Genomic DNA, 11,984 nt, shown 5'->3' with positions numbered 1-11,984 from the left:
ATGTAGGCACTGCATTATCCCGTTGGTCTCAATATGTGAGCAGTTTCAAAAAGTTCCAGGAAACTATGCTCTTAACCAATGCAATAGCAGTAAACAACTAAAGGATGTTTAGTAAATCCTAACTTTAACACCAGTGGCGCAAATGATTTGGTACTACAGTGTGAGTATGATCAATCCTACAGACATGCGAGACATCTAAGAATACGTTATTAAAGGTGGTGCAGTATCATGGACATTTCCCTGTATGAATTCACTCATGTACATGGACAGATAAGGCAGCAAAAAAGTTTTGTTACAGGTGGTGCACTTCTGAGTACGGACATGCTTATGGAGATCTGAGAATTGACAGAATGCCGTGTTACAGGTGGTGCACTTGTATGAAGGTTCCCATGCGTGAATTCGCTCACGCACAACATGGAGATGTGAGGCATCAGAGAAAGCCTTGTTACAGGTGGTACACTTGTATGGACGTTCCTCTGTGTGAATTCGCTCATGCACATGCACATGCACAGAGAAAGCCTTGTTACAGGTGGTGCACTTGTATGGACGTTCCCCTGTGTGAATTCGCTCACGCCTTTGAAGATCTGAAGTACGAGAGAAAGCCTTGTTACAGGTGGTGCACTTCTATGGACGTTCCCCTGTGTGAATTCGCTCATGCCTTTGAAGATCTGAAGTACGAGAGAAAGCCTTGTTACAGGTGGTGCACTTGTATGGACGTTCCCCTGTGTGAATTCGCTCATGCACATGCAGATTTGAGGCATTCGAGAAAGCCTTGTTACAGGTGGTGCACTTGTATGGACGTTCCCCTGTGTGAATTCGCTCATGCATTTGGAGATGAGAGGCATTCGAGAAAGCCTTGTTACAGGTGGTGCACTTGTATGGACGTTCCCCTGTGTGAATTCGCTCATGCCTTTGGAGATGAGAGGCATTCGAGAAAGCCTTGTTACAGGTGGTGCACTTGTATGGACGTTCCCCCGTGTGAATTCGCTCATGCATTTGGAGATGAGAAGTACGAGAGAAAGCCTTGTTACAGGTGGTGCACTTGTATGGACGTTCCCCTGTGTGAATTCGCTCATGCCTTTGGAGATGAGAGGCATTCGAGAAAGCCTTGTTACAGGTGGTGCACTTGTATGGACGTTCCCCTGTGTGAATTCGCTCATGCACATGCAGATTTGAGGCATTCGAGAAAGCCTTGTTACAGGTGGTGCACTTGTATGGACGTTCCCCTGTGTGAATTCGCTCATGCATTTGGAGATGAGAGGCATTCGAGAAAGCCTTGTTACAGGTGGTGCACTTGTATGGACGTTCCCCTGTATGAATTGGCTCATGCACATGGAGACTGTGCGCTTTATCTAAAGTCTTGTTACAGGTAGGGAACTTGTATGGGAGTTCTCCTGTATGAGTTCGCTCATGACTGTTCGCATTTGAAGTACTAGAGAATTTTTTATTGCAGCCCTTACTACTGTCTGAGTACTCCATGATACCGTTATCAGTTGATAGTGAAGTGATATTTAAATAGTTCTCTTCCGATTGTATTGTGTCTTCGTTAGTATCCCTAACGTTAACTCGTTTAATGCATATTTGAGCTAAGTTCTTGCGCTTGCAGTTCATTTTACTACATTGAGCCCGACTAGAACTGTTCGGTTGGGTAGATGAAATGCTATTCGTATTATCTCCTACTTTAGAAGCAGAGCTATTTTCTGTATCATGCATCAGGTCTGTGTAGTTATCACTGTTACTGTTCTTGCACTCTCCATCTTCATGCTCGATTGCAGTAGTACAGCTGACTTTGGAAGGCATGCTTCGTCCCCAGCAGTACGAAAGATGTCGATCCCGATATGCAGCATTGGAGAAAGACAGCCTGCACTTGATGCACCGGTACACGTCACCTATGAAATTGAATGTCATCACGTTATTTCTTCTAATGCACATCATACAGAATTAGTTATATTATATTCATACTACCAACTGTTTCAAAAAGAACGATCTGGTTTAGAAACTATATTTATCGATAAAAACATAGTATAAAAATGAGTTACATTGCAAAATTCTCCACCAGCAGCACCATGAACATCTAAACGATAGCTTATTTCGTCATAAACTTTACATAGTATATCTGCTTGTAGAGTAGTTATGGCGGCTGTTATTCTGCTCCATGTCACGAGGTAAAGGGGAGATGAACACACTTTCCTTCATTTAACCCCACACCGAAACCCGCCTTGTATTGTGGGGCCCGTCCAATCCCCCTTCTGGTGAAAGTAATGGACAGGTAAATAATGGGTTTCTTTTCCTTTGCAACAGTGTATTTTTTTAGGTTTCCCTATTACAACACGTTGAACTTTGTGATCCCTCACAGATGGCACAGCTTAACAGTTAACCTCTCCTTGCTTGCTAACCAGCTTCACTACGCTTTGCCTCGAAAGCTAACGTCTTTGTTGGTAGACACTTCCAAGACAACCTGGTTTCGATCGCATTGTATATTTGCTCCAGCTTTAAATTTTCTAGTGCAATTAACACCGGTGAATCATTACAAAATTCAAAAGCAGACTATCACCACTTAATTTTCCTCCTTGGACGGCAATCTGCTGAGGTTTAACCAGCTGACCAGGCAGAGGATAAATTAAAATCTCCTTCAATCCACAAGCTTTTGAACAAAAACTAGACCTGTTTGGGGCGTACTGCGCCAGATGTGTGTGTGTGTGTGTGTGTGTGTGTGTGTGTGTGTGTGTGTGTGTGTGCTATATTCTTTTTAAACCCTTCCAACATGGCTTTATACAGTTCTGCGTATACAGACATTTGCAAAGCGTTCTGCTTTGACAAAACTTTAGATTAGAGATGGGCAGCCGCCAGCCCTGACCCTTCCCGCAATTGGTTTCAACGTGGCCCACAGACGAAATTCCAGGTGAGCATAAGATGAATGTTCACTAAAGAACACGTGTCTTGAGGCATAATTTGTTGGCATGGCAGTGTCATTCATATCAGCGTGTTACCCTATAAACATTAACGTCACGGACCCTGTAGTTCTGAATCTTTGCTAGCAATGTAGCTGTCGCGTCATGATGTGGCGACCCGCAGGTTACCAAAGGTTGCTCCGGTCTTCCTTAAATGATTTAGCACTACTAGCAAACTGGATTACTTTGTCTTTATTTTTCCAAAAATATCACGGACTGCAGTTTAACCCACAATGTAAATCAATGTCAGATTTCGTGTATCAAAACTGCCTTCTTTGACTTCGTGTATTATTTCCACTTTCTGCTGTATCTTTTACGTGACATAAGTTCAAACCTTTCACTGTTTTAGTAGCGTACTATTTACTACACTTGTGTTGCAAAGTGAGACTATCGTTCACCCTTGACCACTCCCATGCTAAAGAAAAATTTCCAGCAGCAGAAGAAGAAGAGAGAGAAATAGGCAATGGATAATTTGCATACAATATAATACACTCATGGATAATTGAGAGTATACTGTATATACTCTTTCTTTTATGTGATGTATCTTTGCATAAGTTATAGTTAGATCCTATACAAAGGTTGTTTGACTGGATGCCTATTGGGTAGCCCCCTATACTCGAAGTTTATTATTGACCTAAATTCAGTTTGAAGAGCGTTTATGTGGAGCATTGTCCTCTGATTTTTGTAGTTTTAAGACACCCATTGTAGGTGTACACACTGTGTATAAATAACGCATCTGTTATTACGATTCCTGACAACTGTTCAGAACCATTAGAGGTATCAATCTGATTTACAACTGTGTTGGTCTATGGGTTACTTTAGGGAAACTGAAGATAGCAAATTCTGGGACATGGAGCAATATACGTAAGATTTCGTACATGTGTTTTTATGATGCACCATTCCTTTGGTTTGCTGACAGAATTAAGAAGTTTCTGTGTGTATCACAGCGGCATTTCAGCATGTTATTAGAAATTTCAGATCTACAGATATCGCTTGTTGCTCAACACTCATCAGTTCTTATTTTTCTATAGACAAGAAATGTAGATTTTTTATATGTCCTACAAATATCCACGCTCTTGTTGTATGTTTTTCTGCACGTTCACTCTCTCAACGGTCAACCAAAGATGTGTGTCGGTTTTTGGTGGCACAGTTTCTTCAAGTTGCTCAGAAGGCTAGACGACGATCAACCACGGTATTCTGCTGATCTGAATTGTGGATTTAAATCTGTGAGCAGTCGCTGTTGGCACCTATTCAACTCATTTTTGTCCTCCTGTATTTGATTCTTCCTTCTTGCTGTGTCGCCACTACAATTCTTTGCTATTTCTTCCGCTGCCACAGAGTAATTCAGGTTCAACCCACCAGAGGGTTGAAGTTTTCCTGTTTTCCCCTCCCCTATTCATCCTAATTTACTGAGTTATTGCACCTCACTTGTTGCAATGACTGACTAGCATTGCTCTCTTGTGATTTTGCCACTGGGTATAAGCCTTTATCTCTTTCACCTGGTCAGTCTTATTAACCTGTATATTTTCCACTTAGTATTGTGCACATACACTATGTGACCAAAACTATCTGGACACCCACAAAAATATACGTTTTTCATATTAGGTGCATTGTGCTGCCACCTACTACCAGGTACTCTACATCTGCGACCTCAGTAGTCAATAGACATAATGAGAGAGCAGAATGTGGCACTCCGTGGAACTCACGGACTTCGAATGTGGTCAGGTGATTGGGTGTCACTTGTCAAGTCTGTACGCGAGATTTCAACACTCCTAAACATCTATAGGTCCACCGTTTCTGATGTGATAGTGAAGGTGAAACGTGAAGACACATGCAGCACAAAATGGTACAGGCCGACCTCGTCTATTGACTGACAGATCGCCGACAGTTGAAAATGATCGTAAGGTGTAATAGGCAGACCATCACACAGGAATCCAAACTCCATGATCCACTGCAGGTACTATGACAGGTAGGCGGGAGGTGAAAAAAACTTGGGATTTCATGGTCGAGCGGCTGCTCGTAAGCCACACATCAGGCTGGTAAATGCCAAACGATCACCCGCTTGGTGTAAGGAGCGTAAACACTGGACGATTGAACAGTAGGAAAACGTTGCGTGGCGTGACGAATCACGGTACATAATTTGGTGATCCGATGGCAGGTTGTGGGTATGGCGAATGCCCGGTGAACTTCATCTGCCAGCGTGTTTAGTGCCAACAGTAAAATTCGAAGGCGGTGGTGTTACGGTGTGGTCATGTTTCTAATGGAGGGGGCTTGCATCGTTTGTTCTTTTGCGTTGCACAATCCCAGCACAGGCCTACACTGATGTTTTAAGCACCTTCTTGCTTCCCACTGTTGAAGAGCAATTCGGGGACGGTGGTTGCATCTTGCAACACGATCGGGCACCTGTTCATAATCCACGGCCTGTGGCGGAGTGGGTACACGACAGTAACATCCCTGTAAAGGACTGACCTGCACAGAGTCCTTACCTGAATCCTATAGAACACCTTTGGGATGTTTAGGGACGCCGACCTTGTGCCAAGCCTCACTGACCGACATCGATGCCTCTTCTCAGCTCAGCACACCGTGAAGAATGGCCTGCCATTCCCCAAAAAACTTCCAGCACCTGATTGAACGTATGCCTGTGAGAGACGAAGCTGTCATCAAGGCTAAGGGTGGGCCAACACCATACTGTATCCTAAATTACCGATGGAGGGTTCCACGAACTTGTATGTCATTTTTAGCCAGGTGTCCGGATACTTTTGTTCACATCGTGTAGCTTGCACAATCCCTTTACTTACCAACAGCTTTATGTAATGCAAGTACACTCCTGGAAATGGAAAAAAGAACACATTGACACCGGTGTGTCAGACCCACCATACCTGCTCCGGACACTGAGAGGGCTGTACAAGCAATGATCACACGCACGGCACAGCGGACACACCAGGAACCGCGGTGTTGGCCGTCGAATGGCGTTAGCTGCGTAGCATTTGTGCACCGCCGCCGTCAGTGTCAGCCAGTTTGCCGTGGCATTCGGAGCTCCATCGCAGTCTTTAACACTGGTAGCAAGCCGCGACAGCGTGGACGTGAACCGTATGTGCAACCGTCTCCATGAAGCTGGGCTACGGTCCCGCACACCGTTAGACCGTCTTCCGCTCACGCCCCCAACATCGTGCAGCCCGCCTCCAGTGGTGTCGCGACAGGCGTGAATGGAGGGACGAATGGAGACGTGTCGTCTTCAGCGATGAGAGTCGCTTCTGCCTTGGTGTCAATGATGGTCGTATGCGCGTTTGGCGCCGTGCAGGTGAGCGCCACAATGAGGACTGCATACGACCGAGGCACACAGGGCCAACACCCGGCATCATGGTGTGGGGAGCGATCTCCTACACTGGCCGTACACCTCTGGTGATCGTCGAGGGGACACTGAATAGTGCACGGTACATCCAAACCGTCATTGAACCCATCGTTCTACCATTCCTAGACCGGCAAGGGAACTTGCTGTTCCAACAGGACAATGCACGTCCGCATGTATCCCGTGCCACCCAACGTGCTCTAGAAGGTTTAAGTCAACTACCCTGGCCAGCAATATCTCCGGATCTGTCCCCCATTGAGCATGTTTGGGACTGGATGAAGCGTCGTCTCACGCGGTCTGCACGTCCAGCACGAACGCTGGTCCAACTGAGGCGCCAGGTGGAAATGGCATGGCAAGCCGTTCCACAGGACTACATCCAGCATCCCTACGATCGTCTCCATGGGTGAATAGCAGCCTGCATTGCTGCGAAAGGTGGATATACTCTGTACTAGTGCCGACATTGTGCATGCTCTGTTGCCTGTGTCTATGTGCCTGTGGTTCTGTCAGTGTGATCATGTGATGTATCTGACCCCAGGAATGTGTCAATAAAGTTTCCCCTTCCTGGGACAATGAATTCACGGTGTTCTTATTTCAATTTCCAGGAGTGTATTAATTACACTAAGACAAAAAAATCGACGCATCACGAGGGAATTATCCGTATTGGATGGAAGTCATGGAAATATGATTACAATTTCAGAAAAACTGGATGATTTATCCAAGAAAAAGTGCTTCATAAGCCGAGCAACTCAACAATAAATTCTTCCACCTCTGCCTCCTAAGCGAACAGTTATTCGGCTTGCCATTAATTAATAGAGTTGTTGGATGTCCTCCTGTGGGATATCATATCCCATTCTGTCCAACTGGCACGTTAGACCCTCAAAATCTCGAGCTAGTTGGTGGGCCCTCCCCATAATGCTCCACACGTTCTCAGTTGCGAGGGGCCTGGAGACCTTGCTGGCCAAGGCAGCGTTTGGCAAGCACGAAGGCAAGCAGTAGAAATTCTCTCATTGTGCGAGGGAGGCATTGTCTTGCTTGAATATAAGCCCAGAATGGAGTGCAATCATGGGCAAGAAAATGGGGCAAAGGGTATCATCGACACACTGCTACGCTGTTAAAGGTGCCGCAGACGACAACCAAAGGGATCCTGCTATGAAATGAAATTGCAACCCATACCATCACTCCTAGCTGTCGGGTGATATAGCAGGCGACAGTCAGGTTGTTATCCTACTGCTGTCCAGGGTCTTTCCAGACATGTCATGGCAGGTCATTGGGGCTCAGCTCGAAGTGCGACTCATCACTGATGACAATTCTACGCCACTCAATGAGATTCCAGACCAAATGTGCCCGACACCACTGCAAATGGTCAATGGTAGTCTGCACAAGGGGCGCTGTGAACTCAGCCTCCTTTCTGTCAACCACCTATTGATGGTCCTTCTGGTACGTGAAGCAGCAACTGCACGTCGGATCTATGACAACGGTGAAACAGGGGTTCTGAGCGCCTTTCTGACTGTTTCTCGGTCCCAACATTCTGTCGTCTTCGAGGTCAGTCCCTTCCTTCTTGAAGCAGCTGTGTTCAATCACGGTTTGCCCATTCTTGCCAACTTAGTCAAACAGTAGCATCGCTCCTATTCAAAAGTCGAGTGATTTCCCGATTACAAGAGCTGGCTTCTTAGAGCCCAACTTAAAATTCTCCTGCAAATGCTGACATATGCATGTATTGTTCACGAGCCTGTCTGCAAGGCATTTTACTGACCAACTGAATACACGGAATAAAATTCACGAAGACTATCTACATGACATGTACCCTGTTTACTATCCTTGCCAGCTGTGCAGTGAAACTGCGTTGCAGTGTCAAACATTCCTCCATCAGCTGCAGAAGATTACAAATTTGCATTTTCCATTGATACTTGTATGATATCAATTTGTGACCAATTTGCGTAGCTCCTTCATGGTGAGTCGTTTTTGCTTTAGAATGTATTAATAGTATCTCAGTGATATTTTAAAATCTGTGGCATATTGTTCCATAATGTCTGTCACTCAAATTAATTTTCATAGAATAAAGCATTTACTAATGTTTGACAGACAATTTTCTAGAGACACCCGTGAAACATTACAAGGTCAGTGCTGAATCAGTCTGACCAATACTTACTCTTCTACACTGAAGTGCCAAAGAAACTAGTACCCCTGCCTGACATCGTGTAGGACCCCCGCGAGCACACAGCACTGCCGCAACACGCGTGATATGGACTCGATTAAGGTCTGAAATAGTGCTGGAGGAAATTTACAACATGAATCCTGCAGGGCTGTCCAAACATCTGTAAGAGTACGAGGGAGTGGAGGTCTCTTCTGAACATCACGTTGCAAGCATTCCAGATATCCTCAATAATGTTCGTATCTGTGGAGTTCAGTGGCCAGCGGAAGAGTTTAAACTCAGAAGAGCGTTCCTGGAACCACTCTGTAGCAATTCTGGACGTATGGAGTGTCGCACTGTCCTGCTGGAATTGCTCAAGTCCGTCGGCATGCACAATGGGCATGCATGGATGCACGTGATGAGAGAGGATGCTTACGTACATGTCACGTGTCACAGTCATACCAATGCATATCAGGGGTCCAATATCACTCCAACTGCACAGCCCCACACCATCATAGCGCCTCCACTAGTTTGAACAGTACGCTGCTGACATGCAGGGTCCATGGATTCATGAGGTACACATCCATCTGCTCGACATAATTTGAACAAGACTCGTCCAACCTGGCAACATCTTTCCAATCGTCAACAGCTCAATGTCGATGTTGTCGGGCCCAGGGAAGGCGTAAAGATTTGTGTTGTGCTGTGCTGTTATCAGGGATACACGAGTGAGCCTTCGGCTCCGAAAGCCTATATCGATGATGTTTCGTTGAATGGTTCGCACGCTGATACTTGATGGCGCAGCATTCAAATCTGCAGCAATTTGCGGAAGGGTTGTTTTGTCACGTTGCACGATTGTCTTCAGTCGTCGTTGCTCCCGTTCTTGCAGGTTTTTCCGACCGCAGCGATGTCGGAGATTTGGTGTTTTACCGGATTCCTGATATTCACGGTACACTCATGAAATGGTCATACAAGAAAATCCACACTTCATCGCTACCTCGGAGATGCTATGCCACATCGCTCGTGCGCCGATTGTAACAGCACGTTCAAACTAACTTAAATCTTGATAACCTGCCATTGTGGCAGTAGTAACTGATCTGACAACTGCGCCAAACACTTGTCTTATATAGACGTTGAAGACCGCAGTGCCTTATTCTGCCTGTTTCCATAACTCTGTATTTGAATACTCATGCCTGTACCGGTTTCTTTTGGCACTTCAGTGTAATTCACCCAGTGTAGTACTGCTATAGTAAATTAATGATAAAAAAAATTTTCAACCTAACAAATACGACTGCGATCGTTATTCTATTCATTTTAAGATGTGAATTCTGCTACAACTGCAACCTAATAGGTGAAACAAATTTTAAACTGAAATTTAACACTCCAATGGAAATAGTTAGCCCTATCAATTGATATGATGTTTACATCTGCATTTTATTGCAAACATTAGTTTACGATTCTGAAAACTACGATTTCAGTTACTAGGAACAAACTGATTTACTGTAAACAGGGTATTTTTGCACAAAATTTGAATGTTCGGAAGACAGATTTCAGACATATACACTGACTGAAAAAAAAAAAATCACAACAGCAAGAGTTGTGCAACGTTGACGAAAGTTGGTACGCGGGTTTATACATCTCAAAGATGATATATATTCAATTTCCGCGCCAGTAGCATAGCAGTGGCGAAATCAGGTTTGCTTTAAATACACGCTGTAACGGCCGTGAGTGTTAGCTACCGTTGAGACTGGAGGTGATGAGTTAACGTTAGTCAAGAATGCCTTTAAGGCGACAAAGGCGTCATTATCAGCACCTCGATGAGCGTGAATGAGGCCGTGTAATTGGGCTACGAGAAATGGCACTTTCCCTCTGTTACCATGCAGAAGGACTTGATTAGAATTTTGCCACTGTACATGATTGTTGGCAGCGGTGGTCATGAGAATATATGGTCGCGAGAAGACCACCACTGAAATAGAATAGCATAGTGTTTGGCTTATGGCTGTCGCGCATCGTACTGCATACGCAGCAATAATTTGAGCAGCACTTGACACCACAGTGACAAATGGCTCTAAGCACTATGGGACATAATATCTGAGATCATCAGTCCCCTAGACTTAGAACTACTTAAACCTAACTAACCTAAGGTCATCACACACATCAATGCCCGAGGCAAGATTCAAACATGCGACTATAGCAGCAGCGCGGTTCCGGACTGAAGCGCCTAGAACCGCTCGGCCACAGTCACATGTAACTGTTACAAACTGGTTACACTGAGGACAGCTCCTGGCCAGACGTTCTGTACAGTACATTCCACTGAGCCCAAACTACTGCCATTGACTCAATGACTTCAGTGGCACCACGCGAGAGCTCATTCGAGGGCAAGGTGGAGGTCTGTTGTGTTTTCTGATGAAAGCTGGCTCTGACGCTGTGCCAGTGATGGTCGTTTGTTGGATAGAACGAGGACAGTTGAGGGCCGGCAACCAAAATGTTTATGTGCTCGACACCCTGAACATATACCTGGAGGTGCGATTTCTGATGACAGCAGGAGCACTCTCGTGGTTATCCCACACACCATGATTGCAAATTTGTACGTCAGTCTGGTGATTTGACATGTTATGCTGCCATTCGAAAACATTCGAGGGTGTTTACGAACAGGATGATGCTTGTCCACATACCGCTGTTGTAACCCAACATGCTTTACAGTGTCGATATGTTGCCTTGGCTTGCATGACCACCAGATCTGTCTGCAATCGAGCGTAGCATCGGACAACAGTTCCAGCATCATCCACAAACACCGTTAACCATTCCTGTGATGACCAGGCAGGTGTTACAAACATGGAATTCCGTTCCACAAACTGACATCCAGCACCTGTACATTAGAATGAAAGCACGTTTGCCTGCTTGCAACATATTGGCGTTTACGACAGTTATTAACATGCCATAATTTCACCTTTTCAATTGTTTATCTCTCTCTTAAATTAACCTGTGGTCTTGCAACGCTATCACTTAAATATCTTGCCTATACAAATGTATTTCCGAAATTTCATTACTCTGCATTAATTTTTCTTTGGCGCTGTTATTTATATTCCATCAGTGTATAAGTGACAGTCAAATGGAAACGAAACTGATGGAAGAAAAACTGCAGAAACTTCACTATTTCAAAAGTAATCGCTATAGCTGTTAATACATGTATCCCACTGTGAGACAAGTCGGTCAACGTCTTCATGGAAAAATGTTTGCACTTGCTTGTAGAATCATGATTATACCCAGGAGTGTACCTCTTCGTCTGAAGCAAATCTAATATCGGCCGACCGCGGATAGGAAAATCTCAGAGTGTGAGTTATAGCGTTTTTATTTAAACTAAAGTGTTTCTTCAAAATTCACAAAACAACATTCGTGAGGTAGGTCTGATCCGCCAAACCTACCAATAACTCAATCAGAGTTTCTTCCGAACATAAACTGTCTGTAGTAACCATACAACTACACCAAACAAAGCCCCGGGCGTCACGTTGCCGTCACCTGAGTCCGAGGACGAGTAGAGGTTTTGCGAGGATGG

General features: G+C 44.9%; 1 protein-coding gene across 1 annotated transcript; it reads right to left on the bottom strand.

Moving 5' to 3' along the window:
- Positions 1–535: 535 nt before the first annotated feature.
- Positions 536–1,800, bottom strand: LOC126333831 (zinc finger protein 239-like). The gene has a single exon (XM_049996772.1). The coding sequence runs from the start codon at positions 1,798–1,800 to the stop codon at positions 625–627; it is 1,176 nt and encodes a 391-aa protein (XP_049852729.1). The 3' UTR covers positions 536–624.
- Positions 1,801–11,984: the final 10,184 nt, after the last annotated feature.

This window comes from Schistocerca gregaria, chromosome 2, assembly GCF_023897955.1.
Source record: "Schistocerca gregaria isolate iqSchGreg1 chromosome 2, iqSchGreg1.2, whole genome shotgun sequence".
Classification (NCBI taxonomy): Eukaryota; Metazoa; Arthropoda; class Insecta; order Orthoptera; family Acrididae; genus Schistocerca; species Schistocerca gregaria.
This window is presented reverse-complemented; position numbering and strand designations above follow the sequence as displayed.